We start from the raw sequence: 19,359 nt of genomic DNA on the forward strand, positions 1-19,359 counted from the left end.
TGCTTCCCCAGCCCCGAGTTTGCGCGAAAAAAAATTAGACAGGCGGGATTTTCGTTAAAAAAAAAAAAAGTAAAAAATTAAAATAAAAAGAATCCGATGCGAGGAACCAGTCGCACAATTCGCAGAGCTCCGGATCGGGGACGCTGAATCAGGGCTGCTTTACCTACCGGGGGTTCGACACCACTGCAATAATCTTGTCGGATCATTAAGTAAATTATACCTTAAACATTGGTAGCTTACAAGTTGTAATCAGTAATTCAAACTCTTGACAATTATGCAAATAAAACCCCGGCAGCGCTCGGACTTTCTCGCTTTTGCTACGACGACTTTTTCCGAGTTTATTTCGCCCAAAAACAAAACAAAAAAATAATAATAAAAAAAAATAAAAACTGCCGGGCGTGGGGGCGGCGCAGTGTGTGGTTTGCCAAAATCCTTCCACGCGTGGGGGAGCGGGGAACACCCGGCACTGCTCCCAGAAAGAGAGGAGCGGGGGAAATCTGGCTGCAGCGGGGGGATGCCCACGCGTGACCCTTTCCCTGGGACACCCCCGGCCCCCCGCACCCCGAGGGGGCTGCCCAGGAGCGGGGGTCGGGCTGGGGCTGCCCGCCCACCCTGCGCGGCCGCGGAAGGAAGGGAGGAAGGGAGGAAGGAGTGGCTTTGGGGCTGCGCGCTCCCTCCTGAGTGGCTGCCGGCCGCGGCGCCCGAGCCATCCCTGGGGAGGAGTTAGGATAATCCTATTGCCATTAAGGGCGTCTGGGCAGGGAAAAAAAAAACCCGAGTGACCATAAGCGCGCAGGGTTAGTCCGTGAGCTGCCTTCATGCCTGCCAACTGAGCTCCGTCCGGGGGGCCGCATCTTCCCCAGCGCCCGCGTGGATTTACCGCCCGTGGCGGGGGCCGAGCTGTTCCGTTCGCAGCACCGCGCACCTGGTCCGGACGCTGGACGCCATGTTGTGGAAACTAGCAGATAATGTCAAGTACGAAGAGGACTGCGAGGTGAGAGGCTGCGGGGAGGGGACGGGGGTGTCCTGCGTGGGGCTCCGCCGCCCCCCGGGCCGCGCTGCGCGCCCCGCTGCTGCCAGCCCGGGCAGCTCTCCCTGCCCCAAGAGCCCGCTTTGCGCTTGTTCTTTTTCCTTCGGAGCCGCCAAGTTTGATTTTCATATTTTTTGCATTTTTGTCTTTTTATATTTTCATCTTTTTATATTTTCATCTTTTTATATTTTTATATTTGTATATATTTTATTTTTTTTTTCTTTACGGAGTCTTCCGAACTCTCGAGTTAAATGCGCCCCAGCCGGCAGAAGCGAGCGAGCATCCCGCATGGAGCAGCGCCGTGCGGGGACCCCGCAGCCGCGGGGCTGTCGGAGCGGGGCCCGCAGGTACCGCGGTGAGCCGGGCAGGGCGAACCCTTCCTTGCCACGTTTTTCCTCGCCGGGAGCAGCTCCCACCCGCCGCGAGGTGCTCGGGGGTTGTGATCTCTCCGAGCCCGTCTGTGTCCCCAGTGCCCCCCCGGCTCCGCTGCTCGCCTGCTCGGCTCCTACAGATTAGCTGCAGTCCCCTCTTCACGCTCCATTGGGACCCCATTCACCTCTTATTAACTAGCCCTGTTATTTTAATGACCGTGAAGGCAGAAGCTGCCAAATCCCTGGATCAGCTCAATGTAGACATTTCAGCTTTGAGTGCTGGGATCGGAGATCGGGGAGAAGCAGCGATGGCACGGCTGGAGGCAGCACCGCGGTCCCTCCCGTCGGGCAGAGCCGGGACCCGGCCGGGCACCCCTCGGGGTGGGAAGGATGCGAATACCGGGGGTCTCCATCCCTCCAAGGGCTCCGCAGCACCCCCGGCCCCGCCGTCTCCTCCCCAGTCGAGGCAGCGCGGCGGAAACGCGGCTGCGTCTCTGATTTGAATTTTTCTGATTTTAATGATGTTTCTGCTGACTCGCACAAGCGGGACGAGGGTTGGTCGGGTGTAGTCGCGATGAGGAGAGCAGCGAGAACTGCTTTGTAACCTTTTTCCTGCGAGCGGGGCTGATTTCTTCCGCCGAGTGCCTTAAACCCACCAAACTCCGGGCAGCAGCGGGGCGCTTCTCGCTCTGCTCTCTCCTTCCCCAGCGCCACCACCCGCGCCCGCCGCGTCCCCCGACCCCTCTGACGGCCACCCCGTTGTCCCCCACCCCTGTGTGCTTTCCAGGACCGGCACGATGGCAGCAGCAACGGGAACCCGCGGCTGCCGCACCTCTCCGCCGTCAGCCAGCACCTGTACAGCCCGGCCCCGCCGCTCTCGCACTCGGGCGCCTCCGACTTCCAGCCCCCGTACTTCCCTCCCCCGTACCAGCCGCTGCCTTACTCGCAGTCCAGCGACCCCTACTCGCACCTCGGGGACCCTTTCTCCATCAACCCGCTGCACCAGCCGCCGCCGCCGCCGCCCAGCCAGCAGCAGAGCGCTTGGCCGAACCGGCAGAGCCAGGAGGCGGCGGGGCTGGCCCCGCACGGCCGGCCCGGGCTGGTGCCGCACCTCTCGGCGCTGGAGAGCGGCTCTGCCGGCAGCCGCAGGGAGACTTTCCGCCGCTCCGAGCTGCTGCTGCCCCACGGGCACGGGCTGGACGCCTCGGCGCTGGCCGATAACCTGGGCCTGCACGATATGGCCCATCAGATGGAGGAGGTGCAGGTAAGGAGCAGCCGGACCCCTCCTCGCCCCTTTCTGCACATCCCATCCCCGTCCGTGCAGACAAATCCTCATTTTCTGCCCTCCAGGATGCGGGTGCGCGGGGCGGGGGTGGGTTTTTCCCTCTCAGCTCTTCCAGGTGCGAAACTTTCTCCCCCTTTCTCTTTCCAGAATGTGGAAGACCAACACTTACTAATGCATGACCAGACAGTCATTAGAAAAGGTCAGTAAGGTGGCACCGCAGTTCTACTTTCCCTTGTCAATAGTTAAAAGTTGAATGACGCACCGGTGAAGTGACGCCCTATTATTTTTATAAAGACCGATCCTTTGGGATCGGGAGGGCCGAGGAGTTTTTATCCCACTCTCTGTGGCTGGATTTTTCTAAAGGTGGCGGCGGGGACACACTGCCCTGGGGTGTGAGGCTCCTCCGGGGATACACTGCTGTCCCCTCGTGTGCTCTCGTGTTATGGCTTTAATCGAAACCAGGACCTTGAACCGATTTTAATCTTTCCTGAAATACGCGTGTGTAAAGTAACACGGGGCTTTTCTTTTGTTTGTTTGGGTTTTTTTGTTTGTTTTTTTTTTTTCTTCTAGAACACGAAGGCAGTTTTTTTCCCTTTTTTTTCCCAACTTTTTTTTTTCAACTTCTTTACAAGACTTGAGAAAAGACTTGAGTTCGCTGGCAGAAGACTGTTTGGCTTTATCTTAATCGAAATTGGTTTGTAGCTGAGGTTTTGAGGAAGGAGGAAGACGTATTGACTCAATTTACAGTAATTTAGGCTTTTTTCCCTTGCTTTTGTTTTTAAACAAATTTGTGCTTAAAAAAAAAAAATCAGAAGTTTCCTCTGAAGACTTCAAACAAATACCTAACTGAGGAAAAGCAGAAGTGTGTGTCAGAGCGCTGATTGCTGCCTTTAGCTCATGGGAGAATAATTTCGCTGTCAGATGCACCACTGACAAATCTTCCCCCTGCGGGAGCGGGGCCGACCTCGGCTCTTTAACCCTTTCACCAGCAGCGCTGGGTGAGCTGGGCGGGTTCGGGAGAGGATGGCAAAGCTGCATCTGTGGTTTGCTCCTTTGTTGTCCCTCCTCACCCAAAGGCTGAAGCTCCTAACGAGGAGCAGCTCCTTACTTTCGCTTCTCTCCCTGCGGTGCTGCTGTCTGCTCGGAATTTGTTGGGATTAAATTCCAAAGGCGGTTTCATAAATCTGCGTGTGCGAGGTGGAAGATGAAGCCCAGCAGGAGCTGGGAGGTTTCTCCCTGCCCTGGCTTGGGCAGAGTTTTGGCATTAGCTGGAGGATGCTAATTTGTCGTATTTGAGTTTTTGTGAGCGCGGCTTTGCTGCCCTTGCAGCCTCCTGCTCCAGAGGTGTGGTGGGGTCTGTGTGCCTTGAAAAGAATTCTTGGTTGTGTTTGGAAGCTCCTTGCACTCCAGTGGCAAAATCCAACCGGTCAGGAATAGTTTTGGGGCCTTTTGGATCCCTGTGCTGCAGATAGATGCTGGGGACAGGGACCAGTGGTGTGAGCACTTAACACCAAACAAAATCCTCTCTCCCGTGCTGTTTTTGGGGACTTTTGGATCCCTGTGCTGCAGACAGATGCTGGGGACAGGGACCAGTGGCTTGAGCATTTAACACCAAACAAAATCCTCCCTCCTGCGCTGTTTTTATAGCAAGAAAACTCCTTTACCACTTCCTATTTATCTTTCCCTTTTATAAAATCCCTTCTCCCCCTCCTCCGCCCGCAGGTCCCATCTCCCTAACGAAAACCAGCGCTCTGAGCCTGCCCTGCCAGAAGGATGGATTAATCGGGGTGGTGATCAACCCCAACGAGGTGTTCTGCTCCGTGCCAGGGCGCCTCTCCCTGCTCAGCTCCACGTCCAAGTACAAGGTGACGGTGGCAGAGGTGCAGAGGCGGCTCTCGCCCCCGGAGTGTCTCAATGCCTCTCTGCTGGGAGGAGTCCTGCGAAGGTAGGATGGGATCCCTGCCCTGCATCCCCCCGTGCTGCTGTTTGTGTTCCCCTTGTGGTGCTGGGTGTGAGCAGCACGGCCACCCAGCCTTTTAGCGAGTTCCTGGGTTTTATTTTGAGCAGCCCGACGACGCTGAATCCTAATAGGCTTTGGAAATAAAACTTCTTTGCACTTCTGCTGCCTCTGGAGAAGTGCTATTCACAGCTCTGACAGCAATTCTCATTCTCTGCTCAGGGCTGGGGTTTTGTCTCCAAACCAGCACATGGAGCTGTCTCTGATTCCCAAGACCCTGTTGGAATGATTTTTTTATTAAATCTCCATGGTCCTGATTAATCATGACAAGGACATTTTCTACATCCTTTTTTGCATACACCGAATTTGGCTTGTGATCATTCTACAGCTGCTGGTTTCAGTGGTGCAGTTTGAAATATTTTGATTTTGACCTGCTGTGTTTCATCCTGGCTGGTTTGAAATAGAGCATTTAAAAAGTAGGTCACTTGAAAAGAGCCTGTTTTTTATCTTCTCCCCACCCCAGTAGAACCCTATTGAATGTCAGTAACTGGAATTTCTCATCTTAAAAAGAAGTGTTCCCTGAAGATAAATAAGGCCATTTTTCCCTCTTTAATTACAGAGCCAAATCTAAAAATGGTGGCAGATCATTAAGGGAAAAACTGGATAAAATTGGCTTGAATCTTCCTGCTGGCAGAAGGAAAGCTGCAAATGTGACACTATTGACATCTTTGGTGGAAGGTCAGTCCTGAGTGTGTCTTAAAAATAAACTTTCTCCCCATGTGCACAGCTTTTATCCTCTGGGCAAAGCATGGAAAGGTTAGAAAGTCCCTGAAAGTGATATGGGGTTTTTTTTTGTTTGTTTTAAAGTGAGCATGGTGGGGATGTTGCAGCACCTAAGGAAGGGCTGTGCTGCCTTTGGGGGGCTCTTCTCTCCCTGGTGAGCTCTGCTCACACAAACCCAGCCCTGCTTTTGCCAGGATTCTGGCAGGGATGCAGAATTCCCCCGTGCCAGGATGTGCCTCAGTCCAGTCTGTCTCTCCAGGCTTGTTTTGGGTTTCACAAGGGCGAGGCAGGGAAGGCAAAAGGGGTGAAACTGCTCCCATCAGTGGGTTTGGTTCCTGTTGGGAAACTTTGGGGCCAGCTGACTGCAGTGCTGCCCTACCTCAGCGGTGCCCTCAGAAGCTTTGCTAATAAACCAGCTTATAAAGTGAGATTTATAGCTTTGGGCTTCCTGCTAGGAAACTGGAGCCCCTTTAATCTGTGCCATGCTCTGGACCCTCTGTCAGTGGAGCTGACCTGAAGGGGGTGTGTGTATATATATATATATATATATCTATAAATGTGTGTGTGTGGTTTACATTTGGTGCTCCTGTTTCAAGCAGCTCCTGGTAGTGGCACAGTTTAATAGGAATAGAAGAAGCAACGTGAAATGAAAAGAGTGAGAAATGATCTAACAATATCTTCCTGCTGTTTATAATGCAGCAACTTGCATTTTAACTTTCCTTGGAAGTTTTAGAGAGCTGATGTGTTCACATGCACATAGGCACATTGCACTGAATCTCTTATTTTAAGTCTGATCAAATTGTTTTAATGAAAAAAAAGTGACCTGGTTGTACACCTTGCAATTTGGTTTCCTGTGTGAAAATTCTTATGAAAGATGTTTCAAAAGCATGCTTACTGCAAACTTTTGTTATAATGTGGGATATAGTTGGCAGATATTTTTAAATATCAGTGGACAATTCAATCTTGACTGAATAGAGTTTTATATTGTGCAGTTATTCTGGATAGAGACTGCAATTTTTCTTTCTAGTATAAAAGCAAGAGAGTTGTTTTTTTGTAGCAGTCACCCTGTAAATCTCTTTTTTTCTTGATACAAATTTATAAAGAAACATTGTTCCATCAATTAGAAAATGGTAGTCAGTGACAGAATGGTGTCCCTTTCCAAAACAGGAATACAATTAAAATATCCACAGCATTTTTCCCTTAATGTCCCTGATCTCCTTTCAATAAATGACACTGTACAATTTACCAAGCCCTCCCTTTCACCCACCCAGGTGAAGCTGTGCATCTTGCTCGTGACTTTGGCTACGTGTGTGAGACAGAATTTCCTTCCAAAGCAGTGGCTGAGTATTTAACCAGACCACACATGGGCCGCAACGAAATGGCAAACAGGAAGAACATGCTGCTTGCTGCAAAGTAAGTTTTCAGCTTGGATTTTCTTTCTTCTCTCCTTTCTGAACGTGTTTTTGTCTGACTGTGGCTGTCTGTGACTGGGGGATAGTTTGGTAGATTTTTGTGTGTAATTTTAATTAGGAAGATGAAGCAATTCTTTTTATTTGGTTTTGGTTTGAATTCAGCTATGGCTGCAGTTTTATTTTAGGCTGAACCAACAATAAGGGGAACAATCCTGTAGGTAACTGAAGCAGTTTGGACTGGTTGTGTCAGGAAAACCCTACAGCAACACAGCTCTAAGGAAAAGGTGTCCCCAGGTGTGACAGGGGCAAGGATGTGAGCTGGGAGTGTGAAAAGTGTCAGGACTGGAGCAAGGGAAGCTCAACCCTGTGTCCTCAGAGCTGCCCTTGGCAGCAGCAGCTCCCGAATTTCCCTTGGGACTCGGGGAGCAGGAGCTGCTGGAGATCCCCTTTTCCCTGCTGTGGCTGAAGACTTTCATAGTTCCCTGGAAGCATCCTCTGGTGGGTGTGGAAAGTCCCTGTGCTCAAACAAATCCCTGTTGGTGAAGGGGAAGGAAGGGGGAAGGAGAGGAGCTTTGTTCTGCAGACACCTTGTACCTGGAATAATCCCTGTCCTGAGCAGGAGGAAATGCCTGGGTTAACTTCAGCTTACCTAAAACTGGTGTTTGGAGTGCTCAGCTTTTTCCTGCTGAGCTCCTCTCCCAGGCTCAGGTTTAACAGAGCTTCAGTTTGTGATTTGTTGTTTTCTGGTTTGGGGTCGATGTTTTTGACAGCACCTTAGTTCTGCAGAGGAGCTGAGAAAAACTGAACTGCTGAGAAAGTGGTCCTGACTTTGTGCTCAAATCAGGTGTGCAAAACACTCCTGGTGTTGAATCCATCCAGCCTTCCTTTAAAAGAGATCTCTTAAAAAATTAGAAATTTAGAAATCTACTCTCCCTTGCCTGTAGTTTAAACATTATACTATTTTTTCCTGAGAACTCCTCCTGCTCCCTGAGCATTTTCCTTATTGGCATTGTTACTGGCACTAATAAAAATCCTCTGGAACATGTTTGTGATTGAGAAATTCTGATAAAGTGATGATTCTGTTAAGATTGCTCAGCTCCTGGGAAATCCCTTCAAGGGGACAGATTTACAAGCAGCAAACAACATATGCTGGAGCATTATTAAGCACTCGTGTTTTGCCAGGCATATGTGTTAGTGTTTGCAGGATCAGGGCCTCGGCCTCCCTACATATACATGGAATATACACAACCAAATTAAATCTCTTCAGCCTTTCTGAGCCACTCAGCTGCAGCTGGGGAGGTTCTCAGAGAAACCAGCCCTGAATTCCCACCCCAAATCTGGAGCAAACGACGCAGAGCCAGGCAGCAGGAGGTGCAGAGATGGTTTTGCAGAGTGTTTTTGTGATGGGGATGCAGCAGAAGGTTTGTCAGGAAGTGGTGCTAATAAACAGAAATCTAGAAATCTAATCTGGTTTGAACATGGTGCTGATGGGGGTATTTTTGGTTTAATTGTAGACACTGAATTTCCCGTAGTTCCCGCACAAATATCAAATATTTTATGGGAGTCCCTTTGCTGTTTTTGTTTGTGTGGTGTAAAGCTGAGCCCTTTGTTGCTAACAAACAGAAATCTAGAAATCTAATTTGAACATGATGCTGATGGGGTTTTATTTTGGTTTAATTGTAGACACTGAATTTCCCGTAGTTCCCGCACAAATATCAAATATTTGATGGGAGTCCCTCTACTGGTTTTTTTTATTTGTGTGGTGTAAAACTGAGCCCTTTGTTGCTAACAAACAGAAATCGAGAAATCTAATTTGAACATGATGCTGATGGGTTTTTATTTTAATTATAGACACTGAATTCCTGTAGTTCCCGCAAAAATATCAAATATTTGATGGGACTCCCTTTGCTGTTTTTGTTTTGTGTGGTGTAAAGCTGAGCCCTTTGTTGCTAACAAACAGAAATCGAGAAATCTAATTTGAACATGATGCTGATGGGGTTTTATTTTGGTTTAATTGTAGACACTGAATTCCCGTAGTTCCCGCACACATATCAAATATTTGATGGGAGTCCCTCTGCTGTTTTTTTTTTTGTTTTGTGTGGTGTAAAGCTGAGCCCTTTGTTGTTGCAGGCAGATCTGTAAGGAATTCACAGACCTCCTGACTCAGGACAGAACCCCCCTCGGAAACACGAGGCCCAGCCCCATCTTGGACCCTGGCATCCAGGGCTGCTTGACTCATTTCAGCCTGATCACACATGGCTTTGGGAGCGCTGCCATCTGTGCTGCCATGACATCCGTCCAGAACTACCTAAATGAAGCGTTAAAAATCGCAGACAAATCCTACATGAACGCTGGCGACCAGAGCCCCGCAGAGAGCAACAAATCCATGGACAAAATGGACAAGCACAGGAAGTGAAAGGAAAACCAGACTTTACCCTTCCTCCTACACACACAGACTGACATCTTCTTGCCAGGGGGAACAGAGAGATTTGGGTTTTTTTAATTTTTTTTTTTTTTTTTAAAAAGAAAAAAAAGGGGAAAAAGGGGAGCTAAAAAAAAAAAAAACTCATTCAGGATCTTCACTCCATGAGACAAAAAGCTGCAGTTCCCAAATACCTGGAGATAAGTACTTGGGACAAGTGTGTTGAATCCTTTGCTGTAAAAGTGGTGCTATAAAGGGGGGGTTGATGGAATTATGCAGAGATTTATTTTGATTCCTTTCCCCACCTCTCGTGGGTGACCAGCTTCACGTGTAGTTTGGAAGAGGATTTTAGGTGCAAGCCTGTTCTGCTCTCTGATGCAATTTCAGGGGTTCAGTCTCTCGAAACGCAACAGCAACAGTAAAGCAGTATTAAACAATGGGATAGAGATTTATGTACATTAAAAGTTTTTTATAAACATCTGAAAATAGTAAGGTTATTCTGTGGGGTTGGTTTTTAAAAATCTGTTTAGTTCTCTTTTTTTTGTTCTTTTTTATTTTTGTTTTTTTTTTCCTTTATTTTCAGATTAACATAGGAGAGTACTAAAATCCTACTAGACTTTAAATGGCATTTGACATGCTTATTTTTTACAGAAATATTCAGGCTTTTAAAAGCTGCAGCACTGTTGGCTGCAGTTTATATTATCTTGGTATTTTTTTAACGAGGACTAGTTCAAAATGAAAATACTTTTAGAAAATTCTCTTTCTGTGTCTAAGGATATTGCAGCTTTATTCACATATTTATATTGTCTTGTTTTTAAATTTGGGGGGGAAACTTGAAAGAATAGGCACATAACTTTTTTTTTTTAACTTTTTTTTTTTTTGCCTTCTAAGGCCAAAAAATACTTCCAGGGAGGCTTTATGTGTATTAAGGGAAGCAGTGTGTTGAATGTAAATATTTATTTATGTGTAATTTAATCGGATTTGTAAATAATGGTGAACTTTTTAATACTTTTTTTTATAAATGGGTTTCAAATTTTAATTTTGGTAAGTATTTCAAAGGTAATGGGTAAGCTAAACATATCTTTAGGTTTATGCACAGGTATGTTATACAGGGTATTTAAGACTTTTTTTTTTTTTTTAATCTCAATTCTTGCCACTGAAGATTAGATTTAATCTGAGGTGTTGGTTCACAAAGCAATAATTTTGTGCATCATTCACCTGGTAACTGAGTAGACAAAAAAAAAAAAAACAAAACAAAACCGAGTGTGTGAGTTAGTGTGTATGTGAATAATGGAAGTTCTGAGCTATCTTCACATATTTGTAAATGTTCCCACTATAATTCTGATGTATATGATAACCATATAATAAAAGTATTCTGGCTAGAAGCATGGAATGTTTTGTTAACTGAGAACAGCTCTGTTTTCCTTCTCTGCTGGGGGAGTGTGGGGTGAGTAGCACTAGAGGACTTTATGTATTGAGTCATAATTGCAGCACTTTGTTCGGATTAGCAGAACAGAAAGATGAAGCTGTTTGCCAGTAAAACTAATGGTTTCAATTAAACACGTTCTGTATCTCCAAGAATCTCTGCTTTTTTTCCCTCCCTGAGATGATTCTGCCTGCTTCAATAGGCAGCTCAAACACAAACTCTGAGGCTGCCTCTCAACAAAACCCAACCCCAGCAGCTGCTGAATCTGCCTGGATTGCAATGATCTGTCTCCAAATACTCACAAAAACCTGGGCTGGGGGGTTTGTCCGTTTTTGGTCGAATTTTACTGATTTTTGGAAGTTTTGTAGGAAGTCCTCAAAGTGCTTTGTGCTGTAGGGGTGAGGCAGGAGCTGCAATTTTTGGTGTCTCAGATGCAGAACAACCAAACAAACCTTCCTGAAGGGAAACTGGGCTCTTTTCCTCTCTGTGCTTTTTGAAAAAATAACCTAAATCTGGGATTTAGACCTGATCAGTCCTTGGGCTGTCAGGTGGGAATTTGGTTCCCATCTGGGCAGATTTTCTATCAGAGATGTGTAAAAGAGGCAAAATGAACCACTCCTGAACACCTTGCTTACAAACCATTTTTGTGTTCTCATTTTCCCTTCAGAGGACCAAGGAAAGCCATGGAGGTGTGCAGGGAGAAGAAAGGGAAGCACAAAGAGAGGAGTGCCTGGCAGTGGTGGACTGGGAGGAAAAGCTGGTTTTGAGTTGCAATGCAGTACCCTTCTCCCCTAAAGAGGTGTGAAATTCCAGCCTTTGCATTTGTTAGACTCATTGCAGCAGTTGCAGAAATGAGCATTTTGGACCATCTGTAGCCAGGACACATGATGACTAACAGAACTTCTGAAAAACACAAACAAGCTGCCCTTCTGAAGGGTGTTTTTGTGGATTTTTTTGTATTTATACACAGAAATCTGCTGGGCACGGTGAGAGCTTGTTTAGAGAATGCAGTGCTCCAGTTCTCTTCCTTTTTTTCTCTTTTCTGCTCATCCAGCATATATAGGAAGATATTTGAGCTACCAGACAATGGAATCTTGCCTTTTTTTTATTTTTTATTTTTTTTTATATTAATGCACAAAACCAGGCAGTGAAATAATTGCCCCTTGGGATAGGAAATAAGGATGTTTCCATTTATTCCTGCGTGCATTCAAGCAAAGCCAGTCAATTGTCTAATGTACTGACTGGGGTTCTATTCATATGTGTGGAACATTAGAAATGTGCAGTTTCCATTACCTCTGAGCTTTTCTCTGCTGTGTGTTTGAGCTGGGATATTCTTCTGAAGCTCAACCACCTTCTGAGCTGTGCCAGCACCACGGAACAACAGCAAAGCCTTCTGTGCCATGCCCTGAAAAGTTTAATTTGTCTCACCCAAAGTTATTCATCTTAAGGATTGTGTTAATTCTTGGGGAATTTAAAAAGTGGAGTGAACACCCAAGAAGGCACAATCTTTTCCCTGAGCCTCAAAATTTCATGTTTTTTACTGCTTTTACACAGATGATTCCTGAGCAGGCTAAAAGATAAAGTTGTAATATAAGATTCTTCAGAAGAATTTTTTACTTCCTTTAAAAATGGATGACTCAAATCACTCTGTCCAATTTTTTTCCCTTGCCCATCTCCCATCAAAAAAGAGGTTTGGTCGTAAAGTGAAGGAAAAAGGCTTTAAACTATTAGGGGTTTAAAAGTAAAAATTATTAAAGCGCTGCCCTCCTACAAAAACAACCATAAAATAGTTGAGTTAGTGTTACCCAGTAAAAAATCACCTTGTAGAAAAAGAAAATATTTCAACCCTCTCTTGCCTGGGCTGTTCCCAGGTGGATCCAAGGCAGGCAGGAGCTGCTTCCTTCCCCCTGTGCCAACCAAGGGCATGGCCTTGGCCACCTGAGAGCTCTGATTGCCACACAGGGTTAATTAAACCTGAGGATTAGTCAAGAGTCCACCTCATGGACCTCTGGGACTGCATGGCACTGCTGCTTTCAGTTTAAAAACAATTGTTCTCCTGGTGTTTTCAGCTTCAGAGAGAAATGATGATGCAAAACTAGGAAAATATGAAATAAAAATAGAACTTTTGTCTTAATTTAGTAACTTAGTTCACTTTATTTTTGACTCTCAGTTTTAATTTGCCCTCCAATTATTCCACTGTTATTTATTGTTTCTCCCTGACTCTTGGCTGCAGCCCTGCTGCCTGCTCCTTCAGAATTTTGCAATATGAGTAAACTCAGAAATGCATCTTGAAATGGGTCTGCCTTGCTGTGCTAGCAGGCTGTGCTTTGTTGCAGCCTTTTTTTCTGTTTTTAAATTTTTTTTTATTTTCCTGAATGCAGTGTTTATGTACATCCTTGTAGATATTTTGGCCTGATTGTGGTGTGGAAGCCTCCCTCCTGACAGGGCTTTGGGAATTTGTTCTGCAATAACAGCTGCATTATTTTATTATTTTATTTTATTTTATTTTATTTTATTTTATTTTATTTTATTTTATTTTATTTTATTTTATTTTATTTTATTTTATATTAAAACCAGGATGCTGTTCACGCTTTGGTCCCAAACTGTTACTTCACTACCAGAACACAAAGTTAGGGACAAAGATGCTTCTCTGTCACTAAAAGAAATCCCTGAATGCCATGTTTATTGATAATAGTGTGACATTTGGGTGCTCTCCAGGCCACCTGTGGCTGCCAGGACATTTCTCTGGTGCTGCCCACCCTGTGCCTCATATCCATGGAACCCCAGGGGTGACCCAAAATTCCTCAGGGGCTCCCCTGGAACCGATTTTTAGGAGATTGTTGCTGTTCTGTACCATTTGCTGCCTTGTCCCTCTTGCATTTTCACTCTCTCAGAGTTATATAAATAAGTTTATTCTCAGTTTCAGATGCCACTTTGCATTTATTGGATGTTCCTGCCTGTCTCACAGGGATGTTCCAGCTGCTCTCCATGCACCATTGTTGTGTAAGGGCTGCCCACAAATATTCCCTTTTTCCTCTCTCTGAGCTAACAGCTCTTTTTAACTGGTTCTTGTGAAGGCCTTTCTCACAGGCTGCTACTATGCCATGACACATTCCCTAAATATTTATATGGAATATTTTTTTTACCCTTAATTTAAAATTAAAACCGTGTAGTAATGCAGACACTTGCTCAGTGCCACAAAACTCAAAAACTTGTTTGTGAGTGGAGCAAAAAGTCCAGAGATTGAAAGTGAACCAAGTAACAGAAGGGAATTTTTAGGTGAGCACAGAGTTTATAATCCCAGGTCAATCAGCAAAAAAACAAGAGGGAAGTGGCAGTTTAAACCAAAAGTTGGAAAAATAATGTTCTTCAGCTGATTGTTGCAATAAAACAATTATTTGTAATGAATTGAAATAGTTCTTCAGTGACAGAAAGTGGTTGAAAATTCTGCCAGCTCCCTTGCTAAAGAGAGAGAAGGGAAAACATTTGATTTCAGCTCTCTGGCAGGATGGTTCCTGTCTGGAAGCAGAAACCACTTTGCCAGGTCTTCATCCTTTTCCTTCCCTCTTTGCATCCCATCAACTCCATAGAGAAAGGGAAAAAAACCCAAAGTGCATGAACAGCTGCAGTGTGGGGTCTGCAGGAGAGCTGGAGCACTGGGATGGAGACACACATATTTTGGGCTGGGATGCAGAAATTAATCTCCAGCAGGGCACTGGGGCAATACCTGGGACCAGTAATTTTCTCCAGCTCTTGCAGCAAAATTTGCCTCAGCTCATTTGTCAAGCTTTGAATCTTTAAATCCGTAGCTCTAATTAATTAAGAATCTCTAATTACCCCAAAATGGTGTTCTATATTTAGGGTTAAGGTGTGGTGAAATCCAGAGAAAACATGAGAGGTGCTGGAGGGTGTTCAGAGCAGGAGATGCCAGGAAAATGTATTTTCAGAGGTGCAGGAGAAGCCAAATGGCCAAAGTGTCACTGACCTCTAGGGCAGGTCCTAAAGTGCCAGAAGCCACTGTCCAGTGCTGGACATCCATCCTTGTGTTCCTAAAAAAGCAATGAGCACCAAACTTGTCAACAGAGATTCTGGTATTGTGATACAAAGCCAAGTAACATTTAAACAAACAAATAAAAAAGTTACTTTCTAAAGCAGAAGCACGTGGGATGAGGCTCTGGTTCTTTACAAGAACCAATCTACAATCTGACAATCTTAATAAACACTGTTGGGAAAAATCAGCGCAGGTGGGTTCTGGCCTTGCTCTCTTCAGAGTAAAAATCCCATTCGCATCTGAAGGTCTTATTAGTTATTAAATTAAAAATGTACAGCTTTTAACCGGTCTGTAAGCACCGATGTGACTCAGACAAAAGTGTAACGTGGACAGAGGCATCACTTGGAGCTAAAATTTGGCTTTTCTGCAAACCTTGCACACCAGTTCCTAGAAGCCCTGCCTAAATCATTTAGGAATTAAAGCTCTTTGTGACCGGCCGGATTTGGGGGCGATTTGCTTCAGCAGAGCCGCAGATATTAAACCCGAATCACCTTTTGGGTGCTGCTGGGCTGCTGCTCCTCCCCAGGATGTGTCACACCCTCCTCCAGCACAGGTGAGCCCCGAGAGCAGAGCGGGCACATCTGCATCTCTATGGGGTCGTTGTGGGGACGATAAAGGAGAAAAACTATGCATGAGTGCCCTGAGAGCCTCAAGCACCGTCCTGATAACGGGAAATCTTTGTGCTGGATGGCAGAGGAACGCCTGTACTTAGTGGCTTTGTGTGGTGCGAGATAAAGGTTGATAAGATGCTGCTGAGGCGTTCCTGTGACCTTCCCCGCAGAGCTTTTCCAGGGATTCACTCCAGGAAAAACCGCTGGGATGGGGGAGGATTCCCAGTGAATTTTGTTGATGTTTGGAGTAAATATTGTTTCTGGTGGTTTTCGTCATGACTTATGTGATTGTGATGTTAAAAACTGCATGAGGGTAGCTAAAATTAATATTTTTTTCGTATTTGCTGGCATCAGAGACGTAAAGAGGGGAATGAGTCGTCGTGCAAAAATGTGAGAGGAAGGTGTTAATCGATTAGGGGATTTCTTTTGTGTTCATTTTCCTCAGATAAGTCACGGTGAAAAAAACCAACCGTGATGAGCTGTTTGTCGGTCAGGATGAGGGAAATATTCTCCTTTTCTTGGAAACCTCGAGGGTCCCCCCTGGCAGCGCTGTGTGCGCGGAGGATGCGGGAGGATGCGCGGCTGTGTCCTCGCTGTCCCCTCGGTGTCCCCCGGCCCTGGGCTGTCCCCTCGGTGTCCCCTGGCCCCGGGCTGTCCCCTGGGTGTCCCCTGGCCCCGGGCTGTCCCCTCGGTCCCGGTGGGAGCTGTTCTGTTCGGGGGGCACCGCTCGGGTCCCGCCCGGCCCCGCAGCTCCCGGCTCGCTGCAGGTCCCGACCTGCCGGGCTGGGAGATGGAAGCAGATCAGAGCCGGGGCCAGGGGAGATGCAGCCCCAGGCCATCATCTTACATAAACCCCGCACATTTGCATAAGATGAAAACTGAGGAAACCTTTTTTTTTTTTTTTTTTTTTTTAAAAAGGATGTCAGAAGCTTGTGGTTTCCAGAATGGCAGGAATTGGTCAGAAAGGATTTACAAGGGTGATTTAAAAATCTGTCACAGTGTACCTGGGGAAAGCAACAACACCACAAACAGAAATGAAATATTGTGGTGATGGGGAGCTCATCCCTTTTGAAGGAGCTGTTTCTCCAGACCCGTAGGAGAAATCCCTCCTTGCACAGCAGGGCTGTGGCAGGGAGAGCCAAAGCTTGTGGAGTCACCAAGCCAAGGCATCTTTAATTACAGGGAGTGACTCAGATATTGATGCAGAGGTCAAAACATGGCCTGGGATCTCCAAAAATGCACCTGGAGCTTAGACTTGGCCAGGGCTGGGTGGGAACAATGAGCTCTGTGCAAGGATCACCAGGGGATCAGGGCTGATGCCTCCTGTGCTGGGCTCACTGCTTCCCACCCAGGCTGATCCTGCACGAGCTCTTCAGAGGAAAAATTATGTGGAGGTGAGGCAAGAAAATGCCAGGAAACTGTAAAGCTTGGATGTTGTCTCTGTTGTGATGCATCAGGAGGTGCTGGTTGTTTTTTGGAACTCTGAGAAACATCCCAGGGTGTAGATATAGCCATGGAGCTCATTAGCTACAGCAGCTGCATTAAAAAAAATAATAAAATTGCTATTTTAAGGAGGGCAGAAGGAAAAAAATGTGTCTGGTGGCTGGATGTGAGGGTGGGCTTGGAAATGGAGCTGGAGCAGGGCAGGTGCCCAGCGTCCCCTGGGAATGGATGGGGTGTCCAGGCTGGCTGGAAGTGACTCCAGTTGTTGCTTAAGGAACTGGTTATGATTTTAATACCAACCAAACTGCTTCCAGCACAGCCCTGTGCTTGTAGGTGATGCAGAGACGAGAATGAGAGACAGCACTGCGTTTCCTGAGAGGTTTTGTTTTAGCAGGGTTTGCTTTCCTAACCCCAGCTCCACCATTCCCTGTTCAGCTTTGTGGTGTTCAGCTTTTCCCCAGGCCTTGGCAGTGATGTCCTGATTCATCTGTGTGTGCAGGGAAAGGCTGCTCTGAATTTGGGAGCTGAAATTCATTTCTGGTCACTGTGAGCTACCTCTGAAGTATTCATGGTCACATCAGGCACCCTGATTTTTACTGCAATAAGTCACAGTGAAATACCTACACACTTTGCACGACTAAAAAGGCAAAAATAACTCCTTGTCACGGGACTGTGAGGGGTGTGAAATCTGTGTTTATCAGCATGGCCTTAAAAAGTGGTTGTATGAGGAATTGGACTTGTCTAGTGAAAAATATTACATTTAAAATTTTTTATGTTTCTTCTTCCTCATTCCTCCCCTTTTACATCTCTCATTAATTTACTGGTAGCACCACTGCCTTGCACCAGGCTGTAAAGTTAAAAATAGGATCAAAGGAATAAATATGCTGAAATAGAGGAGTGCAGGGAGGAGCAGCTCCATGTCCCTGCTAATAGGCTTCATTTAACTGCAGCATTTTGTATCTCTGGATGTTTTTCTGCTTCTTTCCTCCAGTTCTTCCTTGGGGTTTATATCCCTGCCCTTTCAAGTGTGTCCCTGCACAGATCCATGGGAGGTTGCACTGCATTTATGAGGATGACACAAGAAAAGTGACTCTTCCTGTGGTGCCTGTGTGCCCTCCCTGAACTCTGTGGCCTGGATCTGTGTGTGTTTAGGATGTCCCTTCCATCTCTCTGCCCCTTTCTAGGCCACTCTCAATCACATTTGAATGTTTTGGGTTTTTTTATTTCACAGCCAGGCTCTTATTGGTAGTGCTAAGTGACAGGATGGGAAGCAATGGGCAGAAACTGATGCACAGGGAATTCCACCAAAAAATGGGGTAGAACTTTCCTGTGAGGGTGAGCTGAGCACTGGAGCAGGCTGCCCTGAGAGGTGTGGAGTCTCATTCCCTGGGGATACCCCAAATCCGTCTGGACACAATTTGGGGAAGGTGCTCAAGGGGACCCTGCCTGAGCAGAGAGGCTGGGCTGGATGACCTGCAGTGATCCCTCCTGTCCTGAGCCTCTCTGTGGAAGGTGGAAATGGTTATTACAGGATGCACTGAAGCTGGGATGTTGTGGAACAGCCTCCCTTGGGACTTTAATGAGCTTCATTACAATAACGAGTCAAGCAAACCTGTCTGTGCTGCTGCTGCTGGGTGTGAGAGCTGATTCCTGGAGCTGGGGACTTGATGTCTGGCTGCTGAAGTCTCCTTAGTTGGTGTTTGTGCTCTGTACTTACTCCTGAGGCTTGAAACACCACCATATGCAGGCAGCTTTGGGACTGTGTCCCAAGTACTTTATAGGCAACAAAAATTGTTCCCAGCTTACCCAAATGAGCAGTTTGAAGGGAAGAAGGTTCTTGTGTCTGAGGAGGAAACATGAAAAGTTACAAAGCCTGAACTGGGCAAATAATGAAAGAACTAAACTTTTCCTCTCTAATTTTTTTTGTTGTTGTTTTTAATCACTGTGAGAGTGTTCCCTCTGGGATGTATTAGCTGACCTTTACAATACAAAGGAAAGGTGTCAAAGAACACCTTCTCAAAAATATGAACCTAAAATATGTACCTAACCCCCCCTGAGGCCCAGACTCTTTCTTCCAGCAGGGTTAAAACCCAGAGCCACCAGGCAGTGGGAAATTGCATCCCTGGGGAGGGAAGAGCTGAGGGCAGAATGCACAGCTGCTCCTTGGGGCTGAGCTGGCCACAGCAGGGCAGCTGCAGGACTGGCCCAGGGGAGCCTTCCAAACCTTTTCCAGACCTTTTCCAGGAGCATTTCTGGTGAGTCACTGCTGGGCTAAAGCAGTGCTGCTGGGCTGAACCATTCTGCAATGCAGAGGTTGCTCTTGCTGCCTTGTCCTGGCAGTGCTGAGCTGTTGTGACAGTGATGTTGCTGCTGCTGCTGCCAATCCAGCCTTCCTGGGGATGCAGGAGTCAGGCTGGATCTGGACTGAGAGGCACAGCCAGGCTCATCCCTGCTCTGTGTTTTGTTGTCCTGAGTCCTGACCAAACACCACAGCCACTGAGGGCTCCAAGCTGGGCAGGGATGTGACTGGGAGCTGCTTTCCCATCACATCCCAGTGCTGGACCACTT

At 46.6% G+C, this 19,359-nt stretch overlaps 1 protein-coding gene across 1 annotated transcript; it reads left to right on the top strand.

Moving 5' to 3' along the window:
- The first annotated feature begins 946 nt into the window (after positions 1 to 946).
- On the top strand, positions 947 to 9,254 carry TFAP2C (transcription factor AP-2 gamma). Its single transcript, XM_033075086.1, has 7 exons — positions 947 to 994; positions 2,189 to 2,665; positions 2,834 to 2,885; positions 4,409 to 4,631; positions 5,263 to 5,381; positions 6,698 to 6,839; positions 8,969 to 9,254. The coding sequence occupies exons 1-7, from the start codon at positions 947 to 949 to the stop codon at positions 9,252 to 9,254; spliced, it is 1,347 nt and encodes a 448-aa protein (XP_032930977.1).
- The last annotated feature ends 10,105 nt before the right edge of the window (positions 9,255 to 19,359 follow it).

This window comes from Catharus ustulatus, chromosome 17 (genome assembly GCF_009819885.2).
Source record: "Catharus ustulatus isolate bCatUst1 chromosome 17, bCatUst1.pri.v2, whole genome shotgun sequence".
Classification (NCBI taxonomy): Eukaryota; Metazoa; Chordata; class Aves; order Passeriformes; family Turdidae; genus Catharus; species Catharus ustulatus.

What these genes read in the sequence shown, in the direction of transcription:
- TFAP2C (XM_033075086.1), top strand. Translation starts at nt 947, where the DNA reads ATGTTGTGGAAACTAGCAGATAATGTCAAGTACGAAGAGGACTGCGAG. An exon ending in ATCAGATGGAGGAGGTGCAG is followed by an intron (nt 2,666 to 2,833) that starts GTAAGGAGCAGC and finishes TTCTCTTTCCAG; the next exon opens with AATGTGGAAGACCAACACTT. An exon ending in CTGGGAGGAGTCCTGCGAAG is followed by an intron (nt 4,632 to 5,262) that starts GTAGGATGGGAT and finishes CTTTAATTACAG; the next exon opens with AGCCAAATCTAAAAATGGTG.